Source organism: Dicentrarchus labrax, unplaced genomic scaffold (assembly GCF_905237075.1).
Source record: "Dicentrarchus labrax unplaced genomic scaffold, dlabrax2021, whole genome shotgun sequence".
NCBI classification, from domain to species: Eukaryota; Metazoa; Chordata; class Actinopteri; family Moronidae; genus Dicentrarchus; species Dicentrarchus labrax.
The window spans coordinates 34,020,005-34,033,309 of NW_026136711.1; the positions used below are offsets into that span (position 1 = coordinate 34,020,005).

The 13,305-nt window shown below is 41.2% G+C and overlaps 1 protein-coding gene across 1 annotated transcript; it reads right to left on the reverse strand.

The window, feature by feature from the left end:
• Nucleotides 1-911: 911 nt before the first annotated feature.
• Nucleotides 912-12,885, reverse strand: si:dkey-43k4.5 (potassium voltage-gated channel subfamily S member 2). Its single transcript, XM_051416025.1, has 10 exons — nt 12,627-12,885; nt 8,017-8,193; nt 7,798-7,931; nt 7,158-7,322; nt 6,899-7,070; nt 5,504-5,587; nt 5,071-5,232; nt 4,869-4,952; nt 2,176-2,268; nt 912-1,779 (listed from the first exon to the last, which is right to left on the reverse strand). The coding sequence occupies exons 2-10, from the start codon at nt 8,185-8,187 to the stop codon at nt 1,324-1,326; spliced, it is 1,521 nt and encodes a 506-aa protein (XP_051271985.1). The 5' UTR covers nt 8,188-8,193; nt 12,627-12,885; the 3' UTR covers nt 912-1,323.
• Between the last annotated feature and the right edge of the window lie 420 nt (nt 12,886-13,305).

Sequence of the window (13,305 nt, forward strand, 5' to 3'; positions counted from 1 at the left end):
CCTTTAATATCATTCTTTAATGACGGCCACTGTTTTTGGTCAGATTCCCATTTAAATCCATGAAACAAGTTGGTGGAAAAGAAAAAGATAAAAGATCCTTGTTGGGACTTAAATGTCTTTGCTCTTTCTCAAAGTCTTTATTTAAATAAAACCTGATGCTGTAGGAGCAACATTAGATTCAGTTTTAATGTTCCTGGTTTAGTTTTTAGGCTCTATGGTCGGCAGTGGTCTTCTGTCAGTCCACCTCTTTTTACCAAAATATCACATCCTACCTTTCATCTAGCAGCATCATCAGGTCAGACCTTTTAATTTAACTTTTTATTACAATAATGTCCTTTATTTCAAAACTAATTACATTCAGCCTCCGCTGTGCTTTGACCTCAGTGCTTGCACCCTAACACACTAAACTCAGATAGTGAACATTAACAACTGCTAACACATCAACATGTTAGCATTGACACTGCAAGCACATTAGCATTTATCTGAAAGCACCGCTGTGAATAACTACGGCCTCACAGAGCTGCTTACACGGTTGTCTGTTCCTTCATAAAAATCAAGACCACATCCAATCTCGGAACCCAACGGCTATCGATGATTCAGCCTCTGAGGACAACAACCAATCTTTCAGGGCTTGCAGCATAGCCAGCAGATATCCGGGCCATGACTTCCTCTGCAGTCTGACATGCAACCACTGCCCACTCAAACGTGACTGATCACAAACCAGAACGCCTCCGACAGCAAAATCCTGGTCCCTTGCAAATTCTGCATTCATCTACAGATATCTGTTCATAGAAATCATACCACACCTGATGATGAGTCTTGCAGCAATGTCTCTCCTTTGTACACATTTTTAGAATCATTGCTCTTTAAATGTCTCCTCTTTCTAGGTCTTCTACAAAAGTGCTTCACAGTTTTTCACGATATTTCTTTATTTAGCTAACTTCATATGCGTGCATGCTAGTTCACTTTGACCTTCTGTGATTCTTCACATTCATGTTTTTAACACAGAAACAGACCCAGTATCAGTATGAACAAACCTCCATACACCCCCACATGCACAAATGAATGAGACCAAACTACAGTACAATCTGTCCTGGAAGAGCCAAATGTATAGCCCACCTCCCAACTGTGTGTGAGACGTCTGTCAATCACAATATGCTCCTCTAACTTTAATGTTTAGAACACAAACTGCTGCTTTCTTCAGTTATTGTGTTCACTGTTGGTTCAAGTTGTTTTTGATGTTAGTGTCAGTCAGTGTCAGCGTAGTTCCAATGAGAACTGAAAAGATGTGATCAGGTCTGAGTCTCGAGGTTGACTTCCTCCTCACAGCTGATGCAGCTCCTTCCTCCTCAGTATTGACGTGTACGACGGATGTTCCACGTAGCTATAATTGATTACACCTCCTTCATCCTCGTAATCTATATCGTCCTCCTCGATGTCATCAATATCGTCATCGTCTAGACACCTGCTGTCCCCGTCCGATCCCTCGTCCTCGTCCTCCTCCTCCTCCTGTGGCTCCTTCTCGCAGCTCAGTCTCATCTTCCTGCGGTTGTTGTTCCTGACCGACGCCTCCAGAGCTTTCTGTCGCCGGTAGAAGTGGGAGAACTTGTTGAAGATGATGGTGATGGGCAGCGCCACCACCAGGGTGCCACCCAGAATGCAGCCGCTCGCCGCCAGCTTCCCAGCCACCGTGACAGGCACCACGTCCCCGTAGCCCACCGTGGTCATGCTCACCGTCCCCCACCACCAGCAGGCCGGGATGGTGTCAAAACCCACGTCCTTGAGACAGAGACAGACAGAGGTGCTTTAGATCTGTCTGCAGTGACTATAAATGTTTGACTGTAATTAATATGGCACAGGACAATCCTTAACCCTGGGGGAAGAATATGTAGTATGAAAAGCCTTTAAAAGTGTGGAATGTTTTCATATATATTTACTATATACAAAAATGTATGGCATTTTTTCCGGATCCTAATCCAAACACAGCTAATATATAATCAACTGTCTAACTACTTCTTGCACCAGGTCTCTAGGTTAACTGTAAGAAGGGCAATTAAGTGTCACAGAAACCAGCACCTCACTGGCTGGAATGAAAACATATTAAAATAAAATGTTTACATTAAACCCAGTGTAGTATAAATGTACAGAGTCTCAGCACCAATCATCAGACTTTACCTCCTCATATTCAGCCGTGTAAGCGATACCAGAGAAGACAGACACTCCGACAGCCAGGTACAGCAGCAGGATGCCGACCTCGCGGTAACTGTGCTGCAGATACAAGATGGAAGAAAGCTCGTTAATCAAACGTCCAGGTCTGCGTAGATGACTGGCACTCTTATTACTCTTTTAACCCCGTTTATAGCTGTAATTCAACATACACCTGTAAAATCCTTGGGATTTATTTAAGGATCTAATGAGACGGCATTTTATGTTGCTTCCTGTCTTTTTTTGATTTACTGGTCCTCTTTGAGAAGAAGAGAAGAGAGAAGATCAGTACATTGAGATTTTAAATAAATTGTTCTGTAATCCAGCCTCTCTCCAGGGACTCTCTAAAGACACCAGAGAAGAAGAATAGTCTCAGTCTCTACTAAAAATAAAATGCTGATTCCATTAGTGCAGCAATGCCACCATATTTAGTACTAAATATTTCAGATTTCTGTTTGTTTTTTGTCTTTAGAAAAAGGGAAAAACTAATTGTCCAGTAGGAAATGTAAGTTCTGAATAAAGTGCTGCAGAGATGATGTATTTATGTTACCACGGCCCTGGTGCCGATCGGATTTTACCACTTAAACATAACCACCACTACACTTCCAACTTGTAATTAAATCTTATAATTAAAATGTAGTCCGAGTAAAAACACATCGAGGCTGTAGAGGCGGACTAGTGAGTGGATGAGTCTCTGTTTTCAGTGTGCTGATGTTTAATGTCACCAACAATCTGTAGTTCCCTTTCATAAGACACGTAAAAGCTTCAGGATTCACAGTCGGAGTACAGACTGATCTATTTTATCTCAATGCCTCAACCAAAACCCATTCAGCCCGCCACTCTAATTCATGATAACTGTACAATTGTTAGTATGCATCATTTTAAATGAAATTTAAATATATATATATATATATATATATATATATATATATATATAAACACTGTTATGGGTCATTCTGTGTCTTATTGATTTGCTCTGTGTGTCTTTGTGTTCACGGTGCAGCTCACTGATCACTGATGGAGGGCACCTGTTTTAAGCTGTGGTCTATCTAAGTGGCTCCATTCTCTTGATATCGATTGATATGATATTCTTTTGCATCCAACCCGGTGTCGTGTCCTCCCTTATCCCTGCATCTTTCAAACCGGTCGGCACCGTATACATACTAATTTTAAAAGTACTGTACTGTAATGCTTTACCTGTATTAATGTATCATCGGTCCCAGTATATAGAAATTCCACTATTTGATGAATGGAAACAACCAGCATTAAAATAAATTCACGAGTGAATGAGAAAACTTTATGGCACCAGCGGTGATTCAGACCCAGTCACTGTGTCCAGAAATACTATCTCAGATTTAAACTAATGTTTTGTGTTTAGGCTTTTACATTAGTTGATATGCAGGAAAGACACCAAAAAGCTCTCAGCGTTTCACTCGTGATGCTGCTCACGAATCAGGAGCATTTACCAAAGTGCTGCTGCAATCTAAATGTAAATATAATGCATCCAAATCTAGTAAACCAGCGACATTTGAAAAAGTAAAGCAAATTATTTAAGACAATGATTTATCTATTCACTTTACAACTCCTGCATAATGTTGTTTTATCCTCAGATAATGCTCTCCTCAGCCAGCATGTTATGATAGATGAGACTGTAACATGACCTACACACTCTCAGATGCTTTACGTCTCATGTGGAGTGAGGCAGATGTAATGAAACCCACCAGGAGCTGCACAGCCGTAGATTGTAGTAACTGATTCTGTATCAGATACGACGTCCTTGTTGGTGTAATAGAGACACTCCACATGGGATTGTATCAGAGGAATGACAGATATGACCATAAAATGTGTGATCAACTGATTTGGCATCAAAAATCGGACAAAGGAGAGAAATCAATGAGCAAAAGCTGGAATGAGTTTAAAACTGAGTTTTGACCTCTCGTTGTGGTACAGAGCAATGTTTTACGAGTGGAGACGTGTGCACATGTGTGACGCACTTCAAATCCTGCTTCTGGTCTCATGTTGTTGCCGTACTGATTCCATACTGAGAACCAGTTCCCAACCGTATGAAACAAAAAATATCTATAATATTGAGAAAGAAAATGTGCCTTCACAATGTCAAAATGCCTCTTTGATAATTAACAAATGCCTCTTCCAAAATGAAATGGCTATTAAGGGTCAATGAAAAAGAAAATCCTGCAGGTAGCCGGTAATATTTAGTCTGGTTCACACTCTCTACTTCTGCTGCATGTGTGTGTGCTGGAATGCCTTGCTTTTTATTTCATTTTTATTTTATTTTCGTTTTAGTTTTGTTGTATTGTTGTCTCCAGTTTTTATCTTTTATTAACCTGCAGCTCAATGTTAAACTGTTAAGGTTAGAGTTAATCGTCTTTTTTTTAAAACCCTCTGCAAGCTCTTCACTGTGTGTGAGATATCAGCTCCGATCCTCAGACCTACATCTGCTCACAATCCATCAACCTTTATCTGCTGCGTCTGCAGAAAGGTCAACAGAGCAAAATGTCACAAAGAAATAAAAAATCAATGGCATCGGTTTCTACGGTCGGTTAATGTCACTGTGCGTCTGCCCCGAGTCAGGAAGTCAAATGTTACATAATTCATGATACATACTGTACATGTGGGAGCAGAGAGAGAGAGTCCCGACTCACCCGAAGTGTCGCTCCCAGCGACCGCAGTCCAGTCGAGTGTCGGGCCAACTTCAAAACTCTGAAGATCCTCATTAACCTGAACACCTGAGAGAGAAAGAGACACAGACAGAGAGAGAGAGAGAGAGAGAGAGAGAGAGATTTCCATTTCTGCCAATAGATCCTCCTACATCTTAGAGAACGGAATAACAAATAAAAATGTAACCTGTATAAGCCGTCCCAGGTCTCCCAGTTCAGACTCTGATCCCACAGTCAAGTCAAAGAGCAGGGTGATGTAGATGGGAGCCACAGACACCATGTCGATAATGTTCAGAGGGTGATGAAAGAACTTCTTCCTGTTCGGTGCGAGCAGCAGCCGCGTCACCACCTCAGAGACAGAAATTGACATTTACTGGGAGCTTTTCTAGTCTACCCACCACTCAAACAACACATTCACCTATTCACACACACATTCATACACTGAGGGCAGAGGTTGCCATGCAAGGTGCCAAGGTGCTCATCAGGAGCAGATGGGGGTTTCAGTGTCTCTGCAGAAGCCTGGCATCGAACCAGGAACCTTCCAATTACTAGCTGGCCGTTCTAACTCCTGAGTAATGCCGCCCCTCACTACACACCACGCTTTGTTCTTCTCTCCTCACCTCGAAGGTGAACCAGCAGGTGCAGAACACCTCCAGAGCCTGCATGGTCGCGTCCTCCATCAAATTCCCTTCACTGTCAAAAGTCTGAGAGAAAGAGGAGAAAGATTAGCGATGATCTACTGATGTGTTCAACGATACATAAACCTTATTTTGCCTTTTCATCAACACGAGTCTGCTTAATATTTAAACTCTTCTCACAGCTGGCATTATGACAGAACTGTAATCAGACAGAGCAGACACACTGTCAACATTTCACTGCATTTTCTACTTGTTTTTTTTTTCTAAAATCAATAATTTGGCGATCCATCAAGAATTTAGCACAAACTTTATGTTTGAACTGGGTTTAGAGTCAAACTGGCTCAACATGCTGCGCTGCCATTTAACAACTGAGAGTTTGTTTTTATCGCTTGTTATTGTGCTCTTTCTTTAATTCCCTCATCTGCTGCTATAATGTTTGTAGCCTCACAAAAGCCGAGTCTCAAGTGTTTCTCTGATTATATTCTCCGTCACTGAGACATTAACGAGAACTGTGACTGGGCTGTTATTGGATTCTACCTCCGAGCTTCAAACTGGATAAAAATGGCAGATGTTCAGGTGTTCTTATTATGATGTTTCTGTGTAAATGGACTCAGAGCGTTCACACACTGATGGCAAGGTGCAGACTGCTCATCAGAAACAGAAACTAAGCGCAATCACACACAGTGTGGGGTTCAGTATCTTGCTCAAGGACACTTCCACATGCAGCAGGAGGAGCCGGGGATTGAACCGCCAACCTTCTGATTAGTGGACGACCCGCTCTACCTCCTCACCCACATACAGTAAATTATTCCTTATGAGTTTGTGGAGTTTTGAGAGATAATCAGTCACATCATCTAAACCAGAGTTTACACTGTCTCCCTCCATCCTCCCAACTCATTTTTACAAACTGGCACCATTAAAAGTATGCTGAATCAGCTATTATCAGTTCCTGTTTACAATGCATCCATTGTTATATAGATGAGTTTCACTGCATCACTTTGATACTGAAGGAAACGTAATAATTCTCTCAAGTTCTAGAGTCATAAGGAATGTATTTTTTATAGTAAGTATTATACGTGTATCATGTCTGTGTATTCAGATTTACCTGAGTTGTGATTCAGAGATGTTTTTTTGATGCAAATGGCAGCAGTTGGGCTCCTGTGGGTTAAGTACCTTGAATTCCTCAGTGAGCTCCATGAGCCAAAATCAATGGGCTATAATAACTACCAGAACAACACCCGTTGTATTGTAAACACAAACATGTACCCTGTCCACCTCATGCATTATCTTTGCCTCAAACACGGTCTGAAACCCAACAGCCAATATTCTGTATATATATTCCACTGTATGCACCTTTCATGATCTCTTCACACCAACCTGATACTCTGGGATGCTGTTAATACACATGGTGGCGATGGATGTGAGCACCACCCCGATGGAGACCAGACTGAAGAGCTTGCTGGGAATCGAGTATCCCGGGTTCTCCAGCGTCAGCCACAGACACTTCCTGATGTTCCCATAACGCACCTCCTGGAAATGCTGCATGTCTCTGTGAGAGTGGAGGAAGAGGATCCGTTAAAGAGCACGAAGACTGATAACCCTGTACTGTCCCTCAGAGGCCTCCACGCTGTTTTACCTGGTTAACTCGGATATCTCGTCCACTGACGTGTCTATGCTGCTGACGTCGCTCTCGTCGTCCCAGCTGCGATGCCGGCTGCTCTCCAGCTTGCGGTCGTGGTAACGGTAACTACAGCAACTGTCCAGGAAGAACTCATTGATGCCCCAGTACTCAATCTCCTGACTGTGAGGGAAACGGAAGTCAAGTTCAAAGCAGTTTCTGGCTAATTGGGCCTTCAATTATGAAATCTAAAGTGAAATTGACAGTATGATAACACCACCAAGCTCCAGCATCAAAGATCCTCTCAAAATTCTTGGAGAGAAAATGGACAAAATCAAAGGAATTTGTCCTGTTTTTTAATAAATTAATCCGTTTTAATTAATATGTTTCTGGGTTTATGTATGTCCTTCTTGCTTTTTGGATTTCTAACTGTTTCATGTTTAATCATGATGATATTTGAGAGATTCAAATGTGTATAATTGACTTATTAACTGAACATTTACGGATCACAGTGCTTGAATGAAAGCCTTATTTACTCACTTTCACTCAGACAGAAACTCATGCTACAGTGACAGATTGTGACTTTAATGAATGTAATTAAAGGATTGTCTGTGAGGGAGGAACATTAAACCTCAGAGAGAGAAAGAGATGGACACACCTGAAGGAGAAGACACACAGCTCCTCCATGATGTGAAGTTTGCCGGTCTGATAGAAGTGGAGGACGTAAGGGAACAGGCCGGGGTTCCTATCAAAATAAAACTCCTTCTGTTGCACGTCGTAGTCATCACACACCTACAGGAAGCAGGAAGAGGAAAGGTGGAAATGAAACATTATAGAAGGGAGGATGACTCCGCCCACCGTCAGTCAGCTGACCCACCTGCAGAATATCTTCCTCTGAATCACACGCCAGCAGTTTTCCCAGTCTGGTGTCCGGGAATTTCTTCAGCGTGCTGGAACAGAGGCTTCTCTTCAGACCTCCGACGTTCACATGGACGAGACCCTCGTCAGAGTCCTGGTGGACCCAGCTGGGCAGACTCTCCTTCACCATGGTTACCTAATAGAGACACAGTAGAGACAGTCCAAGCAGACAAATATATAAATATGTCCTAATAGAGGAGGGCATCTTTAAGCTTAACATCCTCCACAGTTACAGTTGTTCCAGAAGGAAATTCCCACTTCTTCCTACAGTCTCTCCACTGCCTCTCAGCCAGGAAACACTGCCCAGGGAACCACAAAGAGGGAATTTCATATTAAAATGTATTAAGAGAATTTATTGACGTATCATCTGAGGAGGTTTAATGTTTCTCATGCAGATTCAGTTACATGAGGGCTGCCTGATACTGTATACGGTATCCACAATGTGAGGTGTGAGCTCATTCAATGTTTGGGCCATATCACACATTTATTTGAATATTCTGATAAAAAAAACAGTCATTGTCTACAGTGGGCAAATAATAGCCTCACTTTAATATAAATATCATCACTTTGGAGCCTAAAACATCGTCCAAATGTCTCAGGTGAAGCCAGCATAAATATAGAAAATTGCCTCACACATGACTTAAATCACAGCGTCCTAGAGGAAGTCATATGCTTAACCGACTAATCAACCACATCTTCCTGCCAGAGGAGACTTTTTATACTATATTTATAAGACTTATGTTACATCAGTAAGCACAGTTTCTTATTTTACATTAATGTGCAGAACTACGAAGTCCCAGAAGCTTCTTGTTGGCAGCACACAGCCTATACAATTAAATATTTATGACATTTTACATGAAACATTAAATGTGTTGAAAGTCACATCTCACTATGACGTAAAGATAAATACCTTACACCAATCAATATCGTCTCTCTGTCAACCTACAACTGAACAAAAAATCTAAATGTGGAAATAAATCTGTGTTTTGTGACACATTGATGTTTTAACCACATGTTATCTGGTTGGAAAGAGAGACGTTCAAACGAATATCACCTAGTTTTTAACTAGAAATCAACGCTGGGTATATTCTTATTGTCTATCATTGCTCCTATTGCTCATATATCTTCTTCCTGTGAGCCTAAAAACACATCAATGAGCCACATTGTTCCACTGACATGTTCCTTCATTACCATGAACACACACACTGTACTTATTGTTAACTCAATCCCACATACAGCGTCCTGCTCAATGTGTGACTACTCCACTGATTGACTCTCAGGATGCTGACTACAAAACAGAAATGAGTAACAGCGACTCGACACACAGACAGAGTGGGACTAAGAAAGCTTTTCTCTTATCTTTGAGTTACAATGAGTGAAGTTTATTTTACTGTGGCAGTACGCCTCAATAGTGACTGCAAGAAAATCATGCATGTGTATCTTTAGTGAATTAGATCACCCTGATCATCAATAATAAACATACACATGAGCCACGATGAAGATAGAGAAAGATAAAAATGCTTGGCCAAAAGAGCATATTGTCAATATATTTCAGAGACCCGACAGAGACCCTCCCCAAACTGTGGTTCCCACCCTGGTCCTGCTGCCCCAGAAACTCACTAGAGCACCAAATGTGGATTCATCCGCCGCTGAAAATAGTCCCAAACGAATGCACTATTTCATCACTGTCTGACTAACTACAGCGAGCAGCTGTTTTATGAAATGACTGAGGTTTTGTAAAAAGTTAAACTATATAATTTGTGATGGAGTTTTTAAAGATTTCCATCATCAGTAGGAGCCAGTGTGCTCGGAGCTGAGATCCACAGACAGGGAGGTCAGAAAGAGATTTGGAGTATTTGACATTGCTTTGTTTGGAACAAAGTTTTCTCAATGTAGTTTGTCTGGATGTGACTCAGCTCAGACGTCGCCCTCTCTTCCGCTGTTTTCTTCATCTCAAGCTGAGTCAGCAATTCCCCCCCCCCATGAAGACTTTCTGAGGAGCCTAAGTTTACTTTTTCCTGTCTTTTTTTTGTGATGTAGGCACTCTAATTTCATCTACTCTGCTAAATGCACTTCTAGAACGAGACGGCCAGACACTAATTTGATGTTCCAGACATTTTAATGTTAACTCCAAAACACAGCGGGCGTTGGTCGAGAGCCAAAAGGCTTTTACTGGATTTTAGCAACTAGCCGACATTTTTTTGTGTGTAACAAGCCCCAAGACAAATTATAACTGCTGTTTTGCTCAAAAAAACACACAAATCACCAAATCCTGTTAACATTAACCGTGGTTGCAAGTCTCCATGTGATCAAGTTAAAAACACACACACACACACACACACACACACACACACACAGATGCAGCCAAAACAGAAAGTAGCTCCCACGCATGCTCATCTACTGTACTCTCCATACAAACACCCACATAGTGTACACGCTGTCACAATAAAACTACACTATGAAATCTCTCCACAGATGAATAAACAACAAAGTTCACATCAGCTGTGGAGACATCATTATACACTGAAAGTATGATGTGGAGCTTACAGTCGCTCTCCTGCCTCAAAGGCCTCAAACGTTTCCCCCCGTTGCCTAAAATACTATTTACAGTACGATGTTAATGTCACTGCCAGGAAACATGATCCAGCCCAGTTGGCAAATTTTGCTTTAATATTGCTTAGCAACAAGTAAAGTTTCAGGGAATGAGGATGATATCTGGATCATAACTCTAGTTTCTGGGTTTTATTTCTGATCAGAGTGATGCCTCCTGGTGTAAATATCCAAACGTCAGCAGCTGTTCCACACACACACACACACACACACACACACACACACACACACACACACACACACAGGACCGAGGGTATCCGTCCATTTGGAGGCCGCTGTAAGTGCCTCGCTGCAGGTAAAGTGTAGAGCTATAATGTAATGTAATAATGTTACATAGGGTCTAATTGCAGAGTGTAGGAAATGGCCCGAGGAATCACAGACAGGTGTTAACCTAATGTGGACTTAATGGTGTTTTAACCAGAGCAGTCTGAGTTCATCTGTCTCTGAATCTTTCACTCTCTTCCTGCTGGTATTTAATCCGGGTTTTCTCTCTTCAGCTCAGTGATTTATGGACACGTGCAGACAGTTAACTGCGAAGAGCCCAAATCTGTCTTCATGGAGGCGGGTGTGTATGTGGGAAACATGGTGGAGAATAGAAACCATCAAATACTGTATTAAAGTGCAGTTTTGAGGTACTTTACTTGAGTATTTCCATATATTTTAAACTTATACTCCACCACATTTCAGAGGGAAATATATAAACTTCACTACGTTTATAGGGTAGACATGTTACTAGTCACCTTTTATGTATAAAACCAATAATTAACTAAAATATGAGCAATGTTATGAGCAATCAGCTCCACCTCAACCTGCTACACAGAGTAATAAATAATATAATCCTCTGACAGAGATCAGACGTCTGCCTATAATGAGTCCTTTTACTTTACTTTATGTACGTGTGTACATACTGCTGATGCTTTTCTACCTCTACTGAGATTAAGAATGAAAGACTGCAGTGTTGTAACAAACATACATTGGAGCCTCCATAAAACACGTTGTTATCTGGTGGCGGTAATGCACCATAAAAGCTTTAATGCTCCAATTAATGAGGAGAAGAAGAAGATCACAAGCTGATGTCAACACATTAATTTTTATCAAATATTTACTGAAATATAATGTATTCATAATGTTTGTTGAGCATTAATATACTTAAAGGTCGTCTAAAAAAACTAAATTGAAAAAAGAAACAGGTTAAAGTAACAAAATAAACACTGAAAGGTGTACTTAGTAGCTTTCTATCACTGTATTCATTAATATTGAACCTTAGATAATTAGATTATTTTGTTCATATATAATTCCTATACACTGTTTCCCAAAGGTAAAGAATGAACCATTTATTTAAGATGAAAACTCCAAACTTTTAACAAACTTGTTGTGTGTTATTGTTCATTTAAAGACATATTCAGACTGTTTACAGGCTATTTTTATCCTAAATATATAATCCACAGTCTTCACTGAATGAAGCCTACATTCTGAAAATCTTGACAATACCATCTGAAATCTCTGGAGCAGTTAGTTTAGTCCCACAATATGATCTATATTGGTAAAACTAGGTGGGTGTTATTCTTTTTCAATAATTATTTCCCTTTTTTTTCAAGCACCAAACAAAAGGAGAAGATAGAAACTAGCAGTGGGACAATGTGACTCTCTCTCTCTCTCTCTCTCTCTCTCTCTGGCTATAATTACATGTAGGGCCCATGCTGAGCTCTCAGGGGAGCTGCCATGCTGCACATACAGAAATAAAGTTGATCTATAATTCAGCACAAGGAAGCGGCTTCATATCACAGCGGTGGAAAAACATCTCCTCCACTAACAAACTGAGACACATTCATACAGAGAACTGCAACAGCACAAAAACTTTAAAACACCAAGCTGAAGACGTCATAAATGAATAAATAAAGTCTTTAGAATCAGGTTGGGTCTGACCCTTTCAGTCATATATGTGTGGGTTACACTTACCTGTGAGTTGGGTCACTCCTTCCTCACCGGATCAGCATCCTCCTCCTCACATGTCAGACTCACCCCATGATGTGTGGATAAGTTTTAAACGTTCAGGGACCGAACTGTCGCACTAACGAGAACAAACAGCGAACTTCTTCTGCGGGAAACTTTGAGGAGCAGCGTCCGTCTGCGGCGATGCACCGCGGGGAGGAGGAGGAGACAGAGTCCGCTGTGGGAGCGCAGGTTTCCTCCATCTGAGCCTCGGTTTCACTGTCTTCTCTCAGGGACAGTCTTCGGCTGTTTCCGTCACATTCCGGAACAAGATCGGATCTCCGAAGAGAAACACCTTTAATGTACTGAACCTGCACAGAGGTGCGTGTGTGTGTGTGTGTGTGTGTGTGTGTGTGTGTGTGTGTGTGTGTGTGTGTGTGTGTGTGTGTGTGAGATGTGTGTGTGATGTGTTTGTGGCACTCAGTGGTTAACTTAGAGCAAGTTTGATTATATTTTAAATTATTTGTTTTTATGTCTCCACAGAGACTCAGTCTGCTGTAGTCAATAATAAGTTTTAAGTGGCTCTGTGGTTATTAGGGGAGTTATATTTCCTGTAATATTCCTGCTATCTCACAGCTGGGACTTTAACAGTGAGTGTTTGTGTGGGTCTTAATGAAACTGTGAAATCTCGGGTGTCACTTAATGA

Excerpts from the sequence above, each read along its gene's own strand:
- si:dkey-43k4.5 (XM_051416025.1), bottom strand. The coding sequence starts at position 8,187 with ATGGTGAAGGAGAGTCTGCCCAGCTGGGTCCACCAGGACTCTGACGAG. Across the intron at positions 5,588-6,898 it reads ACAGCATCCCAGAGTATCAG|ACTTTTGACAGTGAAGGGAA; the intron begins GTTGGTGTGAAG and ends TCTTTCTCTCAG. Across the intron at positions 4,953-5,070 it reads ACCTGGGACGGCTTATACAG|GTGTTCAGGTTAATGAGGAT; the intron begins GTTACATTTTTA and ends TTTCTCTCTCAG.